The 13,626-nt window shown below is 54.5% G+C and overlaps 6 protein-coding genes across 6 annotated transcripts; 3 read left to right on the top strand and 3 right to left on the bottom strand.

Annotated features, from left to right (window-relative positions):
• Nucleotides 1-335: 335 nt before the first annotated feature.
• On the top strand, nt 336-1,416 carry BO66DRAFT_449860 (alcohol dehydrogenase; the record flags this gene model as incomplete). The annotated part of the gene is made up of 2 exons (XM_025651798.1): nt 336-676; nt 780-1,416. The coding sequence occupies exons 1-2, from the start codon at nt 342-344 to the stop codon at nt 1,414-1,416; spliced, it is 972 nt and encodes a 323-aa protein (XP_025508774.1). The 5' UTR covers nt 336-341.
• A 415-nt stretch (nt 1,417-1,831) lies between these two features.
• Nucleotides 1,832-3,296, bottom strand: BO66DRAFT_449857 (uncharacterized protein; the record flags this gene model as incomplete). Its single annotated transcript, XM_025651797.1, has 2 exons — nt 1,832-3,153; nt 3,238-3,296. 2 exons carry the CDS (start codon nt 3,294-3,296, stop codon nt 2,061-2,063), a joined length of 1,152 nt encoding a protein of 383 aa, XP_025508773.1. The 3' UTR covers nt 1,832-2,060.
• A 761-nt stretch (nt 3,297-4,057) lies between these two features.
• Nucleotides 4,058-7,841, top strand: BO66DRAFT_449854 (NRPS-like enzyme; the record flags this gene model as incomplete). Its single annotated transcript, XM_025651796.1, has 2 exons — nt 4,058-4,297; nt 4,355-7,841. 2 exons carry the CDS (start codon nt 4,058-4,060, stop codon nt 7,832-7,834), a joined length of 3,720 nt encoding a protein of 1,239 aa, XP_025508772.1. The 3' UTR covers nt 7,835-7,841.
• A 128-nt stretch (nt 7,842-7,969) lies between these two features.
• On the bottom strand, nt 7,970-9,241 carry BO66DRAFT_434055 (phosphatidylserine decarboxylase; the record flags this gene model as incomplete). Its single annotated transcript, XM_025650748.1, has 1 exon — nt 7,970-9,241. The coding sequence occupies one exon, from the start codon at nt 9,239-9,241 to the stop codon at nt 7,970-7,972; it is 1,272 nt and encodes a 423-aa protein (XP_025508771.1).
• A 394-nt stretch (nt 9,242-9,635) lies between these two features.
• Nucleotides 9,636-10,616, top strand: BO66DRAFT_387758 (cytochrome P450). Its single transcript, XM_025646379.1, has 2 exons — nt 9,636-10,491; nt 10,577-10,616. Exon 1 carries the CDS (start codon nt 9,880-9,882, stop codon nt 10,381-10,383), a length of 504 nt encoding a protein of 167 aa, XP_025508770.1. The 5' UTR covers nt 9,636-9,879; the 3' UTR covers nt 10,384-10,491; nt 10,577-10,616.
• Nucleotides 10,464-13,267, bottom strand: BO66DRAFT_70252 (Zn(II)2Cys6 transcription factor). The gene is made up of 9 exons (XM_025653511.1): nt 13,039-13,267; nt 12,903-12,985; nt 12,119-12,834; nt 11,927-12,059; nt 11,601-11,813; nt 11,385-11,543; nt 11,129-11,303; nt 10,577-11,067; nt 10,464-10,491 (listed from the first exon to the last, which is right to left on the bottom strand). The coding sequence occupies exons 1-8, from the start codon at nt 13,096-13,098 to the stop codon at nt 10,630-10,632; spliced, it is 1,977 nt and encodes a 658-aa protein (XP_025508769.1). The 5' UTR covers nt 13,099-13,267; the 3' UTR covers nt 10,464-10,491; nt 10,577-10,629.
• Between the last annotated feature and the right edge of the window lie 359 nt (nt 13,268-13,626).

Here is a 13,626-nt window from a genome sequence, read left to right as displayed (position 1 = left end):
CCTTGGAAAACAAAAGCGGGGAGGAGTTGGGGAGAAGAAGCGGAGAGTGGGATGATGGATTGGCTCTCGCCGCGTTCTATGAATTCCGCTGCCAGCGCGCTTTTCCGTCGCGGTTAGGGCTGCGGGGGCAGAAATCCGACCGTGGACCGTCCCGCCCACCCACTTACTCTTTTCGGTTGCGGAGTGAGTAAGGTACTGTACCTATCTACCTAGTACATACAGTACCTCTGTGAACTCGACGCTCCAGCCAAAAAGATATATTGCAAGGCCCCGGTCTTCCCCCAACGTCAATTCGATCTCCAACAAGCATTTTTTTTCCCCTTCTCCCCCAACCAGTCACCATGACCCTCCCCACGCACTTCACCCTGAACACGGGCGCCGCCATCCCCGCCGTCGGCTTCGGCACGTGGCAAGCCAAGCCCCTGGAAGTCGAGCAGGCGGTCGAGGTCGCCCTGCGGCAGGGCTACCGCCACATCGACTGCGCGGCCATCTACCGCAACGAGACGGAAGTGGGCGCCGGCATCCGCAAGGCGGGCGTGCCGCGCGACCAGATCTTCATCACGGGCAAACTGTGGAACACCAAGCACTCGCCCGAGGACGTCGAGCCCGCGCTCGACAAGACCCTGCAGGACTTGGGCGTCGAGTATCTGGATCTGTATCTGATGCATTGGCCTGTGTATGTGCCCTTGGCCTCGGCCTCAGCCCCTCCCCTCCCCCCCCCTCCCCACTCCCGCAATCACAACCCCACACACTAACACACAGACATAATGAGAGTATAGGGCCTTCAAGCCCAGCCCCAAATGGTTCCCCCTGGACCAAAACGGGGTATTCGAGCTCGCCCCCACCGACCCGGTAACCACCTACAAAGCGATGGAGAAGCTCCTCGCGACGGGCAAGGTGCGCGCGATCGGGGTGTCCAACTTCACGACGGCGCGGCTCGACGACCTCCTGGGCAAGGTGGAGGTCGTGCCGGCGGTGAACCAGATCGAGGCGCACCCGTACCTCCAGCAGCCGGAGCTGCTGCAGTACTGCCAGCAGAGAAACATCCTGGTGGAGGCGTACTCGCCGCTGGGCAACAACCAGAGCGGGGAGCCCCGCGCCGTCGACGATCCGGTCGTGCAGGACCTGGCAGCACAGGTCGGGCTGGATGCCGGGCCGGTCTTGCTGAGCTGGGGCGTGCAGCGCGGCACGGTCGTGCTGTCGAAGAGTGTCACCCCCGCGCGGATCCGGGCGAATCTTCACGTCAAACGGTTGGGGGAGGAGGTCATGCGGAGGCTGGATGCGCTCGAAAAGGGGAAGAGGTTTAATTTCCCCGCTAGGTGGGGGTGTGATATCTTTGGGGAGGTCGGGGAGGATGCGGTGCGTCGGGCTGCGGTGGAGGCTGCGGAGGAGAATTTGGTCAAGTTTAATGTTTGATTTTGGTTCTTGGGGTGGTTGAATGGGTGGGTTGGGGAGGGGGTTTGGTGTTGGTTCGTGCTTGATAGACTTTGTTTTGATGGATGGAGGTACTTTCGTAGACGTGTGCTGCGGCTGCTAGCTATTCTAGTTGTTTGTCAGTGGAATTGACCTATTACAAGGATTGATTGCTTCGCAGGGTGAAGTATGGATTCTTCATAAAGTACAGTTCTACGAGGCAAACTCGGTGGGGAAGGGATTGGTCTTCATTAGAATCTTGACACTATTAAGCTATTGAGCTAGACTGAATAATTGAGCAATATCAGGCGTTATTGGTAGTTAGATAAAGCATGCTTAGTAAAGCCCCCTCATCCTCATACGCCGTGCGCCTGTTCGTCTGGGCAGTATCACATGCAAATCGCTCTGCCTCCCGTGTAATCATTTCAACTCAGCAGAGGACTGACTGCCCCGACTGTCTGATCTCAATTTATTATCCTCCTTCGTTCTGAAAATATCCTCTCTGTTCGGCAGTGATTTGGTTTCAGGGCTGTCGACGACACGAAGGATATCGCACAACCGGGCAAAAGTCTCCGATGAGATCTTGTTACGTAGAGACCAGTCGAGAATATCAGTGCGGAACTGGGAGACGGGGTCTGCTTGCTGCATTAGTAAAGTATCTGTTTCCGATTTGAAGGGGGGTTACCTCGACTGGACTGGAGAGATTTTGGAGATGGGTCGGAGGGAGACGAATTGGAGGAAGCAGACGAGGGGCTCGAGGCTTGTTTTCCGGTGGCCTTTTCGTCCAAAGCTCCTTCATTGGACTCTTCGTGGGAGGGCATGTTATCGGTGATTGCTTCGTCCGAGGGCATTCTTTCAGAGGACGTTTTGTCGGGCGACATCTTGTCGGAGGACGTCTTGTCGGAGGACATTTTATCAGAGGACCTTTTCTCAACCGAATTTCCGTCGCAGAGCAGTTTCTGGACAGGTTGCCAGGTGGATGGTTGGTTCTTGCGGTACTCCTCACGAGAGAACTGGCCCTTCGGGTGGTTCTTGGGGCGCTGATTCTTGGGTTGTTGATTCCCGGGGTGCTGATTCCCGGGGTGCTGATCTTCAGATTCTGGTGTTCTGGCAGAGAAGGTCGTGTTTGCGACGGGGTGTACGTGAACAGACAGGTTGTGGAAATGCTGAATGTTGAAAGTCACCTGGTTCACACGTGTGACATTCACAGGCGGCTCGCGACTCCTTGGGTAAGTGGGAGAGGCAGGGGCGTAGCTTTGGCGGTGGGGCGGTGGCCCAGCTGAGCAAGGCCCATTGAACGGAGGTTCTTCGTACCGCTGATTATTGTGAGGGGGACCGTCGAAGTCTTCGCCACCAAGCTCGTCGTCATCGAATTCGTCGTCATCGAAGGAAGGTTGATCTGAGTATTGATCATTAGAGGGTGGCTCATCGAAGGACCGATCATCGAAGGGTGGCTCTTCCGAGTACTGATACTCGAAAGATGGCTCATCGGAGTATCGGTCATCAGGATACGGCTCATGACAATACTGATCTCTAGAGGGCGGTCGATCATAATACTCTTCTTGAAAAGAAGGGTGGTAGTTGGATGGATCATAAGCTGGCTCTGCATAGCATGGGTCTTCCCAGTCTGGCTCATCGTAGTGCTCGTCATCAGAATATGGCCCGTCATAGTAAGGGTTGCTATAATCCGGCCCATAGTAGTAAGGGTCGCTGTGATCTGGCTCATCATAGTACGGGTCACTGTAATCCTGTCCATCTTAGTAAAGATCACTGTAATCTGGCTCATCATGGTATGGGTCGCCGCAATCTGGCTCATCATAGTACTGGTCATCATAGCACGGCTCGTCGTAGTGGTTATCGAAGGGCTCGTCATCGTAAGACATCCTGTGACAGACTGCTCAGCCCTGCTGAGTGTTTAAGTTGCTTGAGAGTCGGAGATACATAAGCTTTCATCGTAGAACAGGTAGAGGGTAAGAGGACCGATACGACTACGAATGAGTGGCTACTACCTAGCAGACCCAACTACTCGACATAAACGGCAGTAGCGATGCTTTTCATCGGCATTGATAACGCCTTTCTTAAGATCAGGTGACTTAATCTATGAATAAAATTTACAGCGTAGTATAGCTTTTATGAGTGATCTATGGGTAAGTCTGGGTAGATGCTTTCCCGACTTGGGCTAGACTGTAGATAGTTGTGCATCAGGGTATAGTGACTAAGCTAGGACATATCCATGCACATATTGATTGAGCCGTTCCACGGAGACCATGTGACATACTAGCCCAGGGAGAGAGCAACAGCGGCAGCGGCGCGGCGGCGCTGTGCGGAAACCGTGGCGGAAAAGCAGCGGATTTCCCCACGCCTCGGTTGTTGGTTTTCCTCCAACCCCTCCCTCCTCATTTGAATCCACTTGCTCACATCCCATTACTGCAATGTCTCCACCTCAGCCTTGGATGCTACGACCGCGGGGTACATCTCCGAATTGATCCTCTAATGCAATCGGTCCGGAAAATGGCCGACCGACAGAATCCGGCCAAAGTCCTGCGGCCATCCAGGTACCAGGACAATGGCATAAGATAGAAGAATAAACGTCCTCTTGCCTCACTCCATTTCTGTCATTTTTGTTGCAAACTAAGCACTCATCATGGCATCTGCAGTATTACAGTCTGTGGCGCCAACGCCAACTCCTTCACCTCCAACTAGTCTGACTCCCGTGAGCGTTGCTTCGCCAGCCACCTCTGTCAATGAGCTAGATAGCTTGGAAGAGGAATTCGACACAATAAACCATCTACTTCAGACAAGAGCAAAAGGACGTCTTGGTCATGAGCCTATTGTCGCCTATCCGTCATCTGGCACCAACTACGTCTACTATAGCCCCAAACAGGTGAACCGCACGTTAACCCGTGAATAGCTTCTCAATCGCTAACACCAGATTCATTAGCTTAATACCTTTGTCGAAGCAGCAGCAGTTCATTATGCCAAGACCATTCCCCAGCGACGTTCGTCCGAAGACCCGGTTCAGGTGGTCGGCTTGTTGGGCCCCTCGGATTTTGAGTACTTGATTACATTGCTCGCTCTTTCAAGACTAGGACATACGGTGCTCCTGCTATCCACTCGCATTGCCGAAGATGCCTACGTCAGCCTCGCCGAAAACACCAGGGCCTCATATCTTGTCGCCCACACCACCTTCCTCGCCATGGGTGATAAAGTGGCACAAAGAACGGGCATCAGCCTTCAGCCATTACTGAGCCGTGAAGACTATGACAACACTACCACAGGTACAGTGGCGCTACCATCAGCTCACTTGAATGGGCAAATCGAGAATAAGCATGTTTGTTGGATCATCCATTCCAGTGGCTCAACAGGACATCCCAAACCCATATACCAGACGCATGCCGGTGCTCTCAAGAACTACGCCAATAACTTCGGCTTATGCGGATTCATAACCCTGCCCCTCTTTCACGCTCATGGAATTAGTTGCTTGTTCCGCGCAGTCCATTCACAGAAGCTCATATATCTTTACAACGCCGAGCTTCCCTTGACCGCCACTCATCTTCTCACAACCCTCCAGGAGCACCAAGAAATCCAGGTCCTCTACGCCGTCCCATATGCTCTGAAGCTGTTGTCGGAGTCACCTGAGGGTCTTCAGGTGATGGCTCGGCTAGAGCTGGTGATGTTTGGCGGTTCGGCTTGTCCGAAGCCTATCGGTGACAAGCTGGTACAGAATGGAGTCCGCCTCGTGTCCCATTACGGTACCACCGAGACGGGCCAGTTGATGACCTCCTTCCGCGAACGTGATGACCTGGACTGGGACTTTGTCCGCCCTGGTCCAAGCTTATTGCCATATGTTCGTTGGGAGGAGCAGATGCCTGGCATTTACGAACTTTGTGTCCTGGAAGGCTGGCCGTCTAAAGTAGCCAGCAACCGACCGGACAATTCATATGCTACGAAAGACCTCTTCGAGAAACATCCGACAACTCCTAACGCCTGGAGGTACTACGCCCGTCTGGACGACACACTGGTGTTGGAAAATGGCGAAAAGGCCAATCCCCTTGTGATCGAGGGTGTTGCCCGCAACGACCCCAATGTAGCTGAGGCCATTGCTTTCGGAGCAAATAAGCCTCGTCTGGGTCTATTCTTGATACCCGCGGAAGTTTCTCCTTGTAAAACCGCAGAAGAGCTCATCGAGGCTGTGTACCCTGCCATTGAGCGGTGCAATGCAGAGTCCCCGGCCTACGCCTACATCTCGCGGGACATGGTCAAGGTGCTGCCACCGGACGCACAATTTCGGAAAACGGACAAGGGCACAGTTATTCGCTCAGCCTTTTACCGAGACTATCAGGATCAGATCAGCGAAATTTACGATACCGAGGAGGCTACAGGGGACCGGGTTCTTGAAGGGGCCGATCTTCTCGCATTTCTTCGGGAGCAGCTACTTGCAGTTGCACCGTCTATCGATTCTTCCATACTTGAAGAACAGACCGACCTGTTCAGCTTGGGCGTGGACAGTCTGCAGTCCATCCGACTGCGCAGCGCTATCATGAGAATGCTCGATCTTGGGCAACAGAAGTTATCTCAAAACTTTGTATTCGAGAATCCTTCCCTCAAAGCCATGGCCGATGAAATCACTCGTTTGCGTCTGGGCCAAGAGCCCAAAGCTGAGATTCCGGTCGAAGAACGCATGCAAAGCTTAATCGAGAAATACAGTACCGACTTCAAGATCCACACTGCTGTTTCGAGGGAAGACGAGGCTGAACATGTTGTTGTGACAGGGGCCACAGGCTCACTGGGCGCGCATGTCATTGCTCAGCTAGCCGAACGCAAGGATGTCCACACCATCTATTGCTTAGTCCGTGCTGAATCTCGCTACTCAGCTTTAAAGCGAGTTCGTCAGTCACTACGAGCGCGGGGACTGTCTCTCGCTCAAGCTCATGCCGCTGAGCACAAGATAGTCGCTTTGCCTTCAAACCTCTCAGACCCAACTCTAGGTCTTGATGGAGCGACTTATGAGCAGTTGGTGAATTCAGTAACGGCTGTCATGCATTGTGCATGGTCTGTCAATTTCAACTGGTCCCTGGAAAGCTTTGAGGCGAGCTGCATAGCAGGCACTCGGCACTTACTGGATCTCTGCCTCAATGTGCGCAGCCCCAAGCCGGCACGCTTCTCATTCTGCTCATCCGTAAGCACTGTGGCCCGAACTCCAGGCAATTGGGTTCCAGAAGCCCTGCCAGAATCGCTCTCTTATGCACAGGGAATGGGTTACGCTCAGTCTAAGCTCGTCACGGAGCATATCGTCAACCGTGCAGCTCAGTCAACGGGGATGACGGCTCGCGTTTTGCGATCGGGGCAAATCATCGCGGACTCTGTTCATGGCATCTGGAATGCCACCGAAGCCATCCCTATGATCTTCCAAAGTGCGGAAACGATCGGAGCTCTCCCACAGCTGGATGATATTCTCTCGTGGACACCCGTGGATGTTTTGGCAGCAAGTGTTATTGACTTGACTCTTGCGCCGGTGGCAGGTGATGTACTCAATGTCACTAATCCGAATCTCAATCACTGGGGGCTAGACCTCCTTCCGCTCCTCCGCCAGGCTGGTTTGAAGTTTGAAGCATTGTCTCCCCGCGACTGGGTCCATCGTCTTCGGCAATCAAATCCAGATCCCAGCATCAATCCACCTATCAAGTTGGTGGAGTTCTTCGCCAGCAAGTATGACAAGGAGACGCCTAGCCGGGTTCTTCTCTACGACACCAAGAACGCCCAAGCGGCTGCTCCGGCGTTGCGTCAGGCCAGAGGGCTTACCCTCGAGCTGGTCGATCGATTTCTGTCATATTTCCGCACCCAATGGGCAAAGTCGGCTCCAGAAACACCCCGGGAGGTTGTTGTGCTGACTGGTCCTTGCGGCTGCGGCAAGAGTACTGCCGCCCAGGCTTTGGCGCAACGGTTTAATATCCCCGTTATCGAGGGCGACGACCTGCATTCTCCAGCGGCGCGTGCCAAGATGGCAAACGGGACTCCTCTAGAGGATCAGGATCGGTGGGATTGGCTAGCACATATTCGCGGTGCAGTCATGGATCGGTTGCAGCACTCGACTGCGCCCGCCGTGGCAGTGACCTGTTCTGCATTGCGCACGGCTTACCGCGATGAGCTGCGACGCCTTTCGGAATTGTTTGATTTCCCTGTCAATGTCACATTCGTGCTTCTTTCGATCCGTGACGGGGAGCAACTCAAGGAGCGAGTAGCCGCTCGTTCGGAGGTAGAAGCACACTACATGCGAGCTACAATGGTGGACTCTCAGCTTAACACATTGGAGAGCCCGGGTCCATCGGAAAGCGATGTGATTGTCCTAGACTCGAGTCGCTCGAAGGAGAAGATGATTGAGGATGTTGCGAAGACTGTTGAGGGAATTCTTTCTGCATAAACTCTGGTTAGAATAGAGCTACGCATATACAATGTTCAAATCTGAAACCACGTCTATTCACTAGTGTACATGAAAATGATCCTTCTGTGAGCGCAGCATTCTTCATCTATGAGAGAGTTGATGATCGACATCAAATCACTTGAAAACCGCCAACTCCTCTCGAACATTCAGACGCGAAATCCCCGGCAGCAAATCCTCCCTGAATCGTACCGGGTTTTCAAAGACCATGACCACGTCCGATCCCCCAAACTGGAAATAAGAGATCTCATCTCCTTTCCTCACCCATTGGCCCTCATGCACGGTCATCACTACCGACGAGATCTGTGCCATCCCAATCAGCACCACCGCCACCCGACCAAAATCCTCCGTCTGGATGACAATCACTCCCCGCGTCTGACACCATTGACAGCCGGCATTGTCCGGGGCATCGAGGATGCGCGGGCCCTTACACGGCATCCTGTCGCGTCTCACCTCCTCCTTGGCATCCCTCCGCAGCCCGCGATCCGGTCGCAGGCCCCGCCCTTCCTTCTTCTTCGCGATTTGCAAATACACCTGATCCTGAATATTCCTCACTTGCACAATCCTCCCGGAGACGGGGGCATGCTGCCGATGATAATCCGCCGGCCCGAGACAAGCATGCACAAAACTGCCACCCCCGAACACCTCCCTTGCCCCGGAGATCCCCTGCAACAACCGATCAACCGGCCACACCACCGACTTACAATCCACCATCGCTGTCGTCATCGTCGTCGTCGGGGGAACCATCACCTCTCCCGCCCGAGTGAGGGTCGACCACCCCTCGACCACCGCATCCGCCACACACACCACGACGGCCCCATCCCCGGGCGCCGCCACCGGCCGTACGGCATCCACATCCTTCCACCGCCGCCCAAACCAGTGATTAAACGACCGCCACCCGCCCGCGGGCTCCTCCCACCCCCCGGCCTCGTTGTTGTAGCGCTCGTTCAGATAGAAGGTATACAGCGAGGCCGCCGACTCGCGGGAGTGGAGGAACTGGCCCTGCTGGCGGGCAAAGCAGACGAGCCAGTAGCTGAGCCAGGTGAGGTCGGCGGCGGAGGTGGCGGGCTGGAAGGGGGTCTGCCAGCCGCGCAGCGCGGGCTGGTCGATCACCCAGTAGAAGACGACGATCTTGTTCAGGAGCTCGTCGCCCGTGGTGGTCACGCGCGGCACCCACCGGAGCAGTGCGTCGGCGAAACAGAGGAAATCGTCGAGCGAGCGGATGCCCTCGCGCGCCATTTCGGGGGCGCCGCCGTTGTGCGGGTACAGCGCCGTGTTGATGGCCGTGTGGAAGGCGGTCGTGCGGTCCCGGTCGCGGTGGATGTAGTCCCGGAGGTCGCGGATAAGAGGCTCGACTGGGTGGTAGGTTGTTGTTGCTGTGATGGTCATTGTGTTTGGGGGGGGGGAGGTAAATCTGAAAAATGATGGATGGGAATGATGGTCGGTCGACAGGAAATCGGACCAAGGGAGATTTGGATCAATAGATTTTGGAAAAAGAGAATAGATTGGCAGGCTTTTATGCACTGGATAGTACATCAGACTCAGGCATATTATCTCTCGCAACAGATGTACTGTACTGTGCTGAACTCTGTTGCTGTCTATGATTCATGTTGTTGTATCTCGAGCCCGAGCTCGGGAACCTAGGGCCAGTGTATTTTTCGATTCACATGTGAGTTCCACCCAAGGCCAAGCGCGCTTTATCCCCCCTGAAAGCTTGTATCCAAGTGGGTCCTACTTTATTTGGATGGGGGGCAGGAATTCTAGAAAACTATAATTGTGACGTCCCAGGTTTGCTATCCGAAGGAGCCGAGATATTGTTCGCACAGGGAGCGGAAGACGACATTCGAGTCCCCTCAAGATGATACCCGGCCCAGAGGTAGCACCTCACCCTTAGATTACCAGTAGTCACTAACATATTGACACAGTCCGTCAACTGGCTCTACGATCATGTGTTCGACATCTTCGACGAACCGCTGGCTTCCAACGTCACGAAATGGATCAACCAAAGGGCCTACTCCGGCGGTCTGATGCACTTCTTCGGTCTCTTCGGATCGTCCTACATCATCCCCACCACCCCAGAAACACTGAAAGACGTCCTCTCCACGCACGCCTACGACTATGAGAAGGCCTCCGCCTTCAAAAAGTACACGACCGACCAACCCATCCCCAAGAACACGTTCGTGGGGCTGTGTACGCGCGCGATCAACCACGCCGAGCACCTGTGGGGGCCGGATGCCGCCGCCTTCCGGCCCGAGCGCTGGCTGGAGCGATCGGCCGAGGGGCCCGGGCTCTTGATCAGTCCGCTCGGGGGCGCCCCGGCGTCGGTGTGCATGCTCTCCTTCTTCCACGGGACGCGCAGCTGCGTCGGAAGGGACCTCGCCCTGGCCCAGATGAAACGGCAAATCGCCGTGGTGGTGCGGCGGTTTCGTCTGGAGACCGTGGGCCGCGTTGAAGAGGTTCGTCCGTGCCGGTTGTTTGCAACCACTCCCGCGCCGGACCTTCTGGTTCGGTTCACGGAGCTTGAAGGGTAGCAAGTAAGTAAGGGATTTCGGCGACACCAAATGAAATGGCTCGCCCGTCTGGCGGACATGAGAGTGGCGCTATCGGTGGGCTAGTAGGAAGGATATAACTCATAGCCACTATGCAAGATTTAATTGCGCTGGTACTTTTCCTGGTCTTGCTATACTTATTTCTTGCGGACCGTACGATTCGGGAAAAGCTTACTTTCACTATGTCGACGCTCTGGATAGACACATATTTGTCTCGACACCGAGTCATCAACTCCGCCCACTCTCCCCCGAAAGCAAACCATCGCCCTCCCACAAACCAAGATCGAACAACGGCCCGGACTGAACCAAGTCCCCCTCGGACCACAAGGGCTCCGCCCAGGGATCATAACCCACGGCGTCCGGCAACCCCTGCACTACAGGCACCACACTCTCAGCCCCCATCCCTCCCGATAGATACGCCAGCTCATTCGCCATCAAGCCCGTAAACTCTTCTGGTGGCAACCAACGACGAGCGACTAATTTCAGGAGCCGCATCGCACGGAGTGCCCACACCCACGCGGTGCTCATCTGGGACAGGCTGTGCATGATGTACAGGAAGTGTTTCTTGACTCGGGTCTTCACACCGGGGCTCGGAAGGGTCCAATTGCACAGGTGGATGAGGCCTGCGGTGAGGCAGGGGTGGATGACGGAGATGGTTGCCGTTCTCTTGAGACGGATCATTAGTGGTGAATGCTTGGCTATAGAATTATGATCTCAGCCAGCGTACCAGGGAATAATGTTTCTCAACCTCTTTCAGGGTCGCCGTCAACGCTTCGGCGGATCGGGTGCATTCTTCGAGGTGGGTACAATCCACACCCCTTTGATTCTCGGCCTGTGGAGAGCGTGTCTGCCGTGAGATGAATGGACGATGGAGGAGGATGTTCAGACCGTGGTAGTGGATGCTAGGTAAAATGGCCTATTAGCTCTAAGTGGGAACTTTTGATCCAGTGGGGAAAAAAAAAGGGGGGGGGGGGGGTATGCACTGGAAATAATAAATATGCACGGCTAAGGGAGTGCCCAAAGCAGAGGACGGGAGTCGAATCACACTTGGGATCCGGTCGTAGAACGCAGATAGCGCCACCGAGGCCTTCAAGACGATATCTGTTCTGTCTTCGCGTGTGATCTTCGGGCTCAGGGAGTAACTATGAAAGGCATGAGCGGTATTCCAAATGTATTTTGCCCTCCGCCTGACAGCTTACATTTCATCCAGAGGACCAGTGACCAGCCTGAGCATCTCGCATGTATATCGGAAGTTGGTGATAGAGTAGCCCAGGGGCAGATGCTGATCTGGCGGTGACTTCAAAGATTCTTCCAAACCCTTGAATTCGACATCAGGCACGATGGCGGGTAACGGGGTGTGAATGTCCCGTTCGATGCATGCGCTCGGCCGACCCAACGCAAGGCTATAGAGTCTGCTCGCTTTGAGTCAGTCCGGCATCAGAAATGGGAGAAGAAAAGAAAGAAAGAAAGAAAGAAAGAAAATCCGAGAAGCAATCTAGCTAACGATTGACTAGAAAGAACTAACTTCTCAATCATGTAGCATCCCCACCAAGCGACCGACCGAATCTCCGCATCTTCAGCCGGAAGACGACCAGATTCCACCCACGGACGAGGGTCAGTATGGAGACCCAAAGTATAAGCCATGCGCACAGCCATCCCTAAGACCAGTCATCTATCAGCCGAGACCAGCCAGGTCAGACCAAGAAAATTCGCTCACCGATATACGTCCACCCTGCCGGCTCAATATCCAACGCCAACTCCGCCACCGAGATCAACGCAGCGGCCACCACCGTCGACACCCGGGGCGCTTCCATCTCTTCCACGACCAGCTGTTTTGCCTTAGCCGCAAAGCCAATCCCCGCCGTATAGGTGCCGAAGTCGTGGGACAGGGCCGGCTCATCCGCATACCGAGCCGCCACCGCCAGCATCGCATACAGCAGGGTGGGCGTACAGTAATCATTGTCCCGGAGTTCATAGCTCCGACGCCAGGCACTCTCGTGGAGCAGATACTGCCATGGATTCTGCCACCGCCAGAACAGATCCAACAGCGGCCCCCGGATTGCGGGGCCGACGTCGATCATCTCCTCGACGCCGGGCCGCTGGCTTCGATCGGCGGAGAACTTCAGCAGGTGGTCGTGGCACCGCTCGTCGAGCTGCTCGGATACCATCGCCAGGTTGCTGCGCGAGTCGAAGAAGCGCAGCTCCTCGCCTTCCCCGAGACTTAATCCGCCGCATAGGTCGACGAGTTCCTGGACCGAGTCTTGGGGCGTTGAGACGTGGGTCGAATGGTGGCCTTGTTGATGATGAGGAGGAGGAGGTGGTGGTGGTATGGTAGCGGGGGAGAGTGGTCCCCGTCCTTCGTACTGCGCGACCTGGCGTTCGAGACTTTCTATACGCGAAAGCAAGGACTGGATATAGCGTTTGCTTGGGGGTCTGCCAGTCTGGTCAGATGTTGGCTGTTATGGACATGATTGTATGGGGTGGTAATCATGATGTTATACTTGCGCTTCTCATCAGAGTGCTGGTATTCACAGGACTCCTTAAGTCTCGTACATCTCGAACAAGATGGCTTCGCTCCGTCGCACTAGGTGATTTTCTTTTAGGGACTTTTCATAGTGGGACGATGGCGATACTGACTTTGACCCGTCTCTTTCGACACGCCTGACATGCTATTGATACCCGCTGACGGGAAGTCATATTGCGAGCGGCTTGGTCGAATTTGATAAATGCAACAGATTCTGAGACTAAATGCCATTGAATTTCCACTTTGTGGGTAGACGTCGGCACATGGGTGATACCCAGTAATTGTAGTGCTGTAGTGTAGTGCGGTGGTCTGCCTCCCTGTGCCACAGATGTCGGAAGCTACGGCAAGCTACTCGTGCCGACTTTCAATCCCCATTTTCCATAGTATTTCTGTAGTATTTCTGTAGTATTTTAATTTATTATAGCCTCACCGCCCAACAGACCGCTTTTCCCTGTAATTGAACTGACCTAACATAAAACTCGTATACAAGATTCCCTAATAAAGAGCCCTAATGTAACAATACCTTGGGCCTAAAATAGCCTAAGACCCTAATAGCCCTAATAATCCAAACTGCGGCTAGGCGGGCTTAACAAGATAAGAAGTACTGCCAGCAGAATTGGAGTTATTGCGAATTGGCACGACCGATCGCGGATAATGCCCTTCCGCCCTCTCCCTAAACTCTACTGAGCCCCACCACCGAC

This window comes from Aspergillus aculeatinus, assembly GCF_003184765.1.
Source record: "Aspergillus aculeatinus CBS 121060 unplaced genomic scaffold BO66scaffold_2, whole genome shotgun sequence".
Lineage (NCBI taxonomy): Eukaryota > Fungi > Ascomycota > Eurotiomycetes > Eurotiales > Aspergillaceae > Aspergillus > Aspergillus aculeatinus.
This window is presented reverse-complemented; position numbering and strand designations above follow the sequence as displayed.

What these genes read in the sequence shown, in the direction of transcription:
- BO66DRAFT_387758 (XM_025646379.1), top strand. Translation starts at nt 9,880, where the DNA reads ATGCACTTCTTCGGTCTCTTCGGATCGTCCTACATCATCCCCACCACC.
- BO66DRAFT_70252 (XM_025653511.1), bottom strand. Translation starts at nt 13,098, where the DNA reads ATGACTTCCCGTCAGCGGGTATCAATAGCATGTCAGGCGTGTCGAAAG. An exon ending in ACTGGTCCTCTGGATGAAAT is followed by an intron (nt 11,544 to 11,600) that starts GTAAGCTGTCAG and finishes TGCCTTTCATAG; the next exon opens with TTACTCCCTGAGCCCGAAGA. An exon ending in TTGAGAAACATTATTCCCTG is followed by an intron (nt 11,068 to 11,128) that starts GTACGCTGGCTG and finishes ATCCGTCTCAAG; the next exon opens with AGAACGGCAACCATCTCCGT.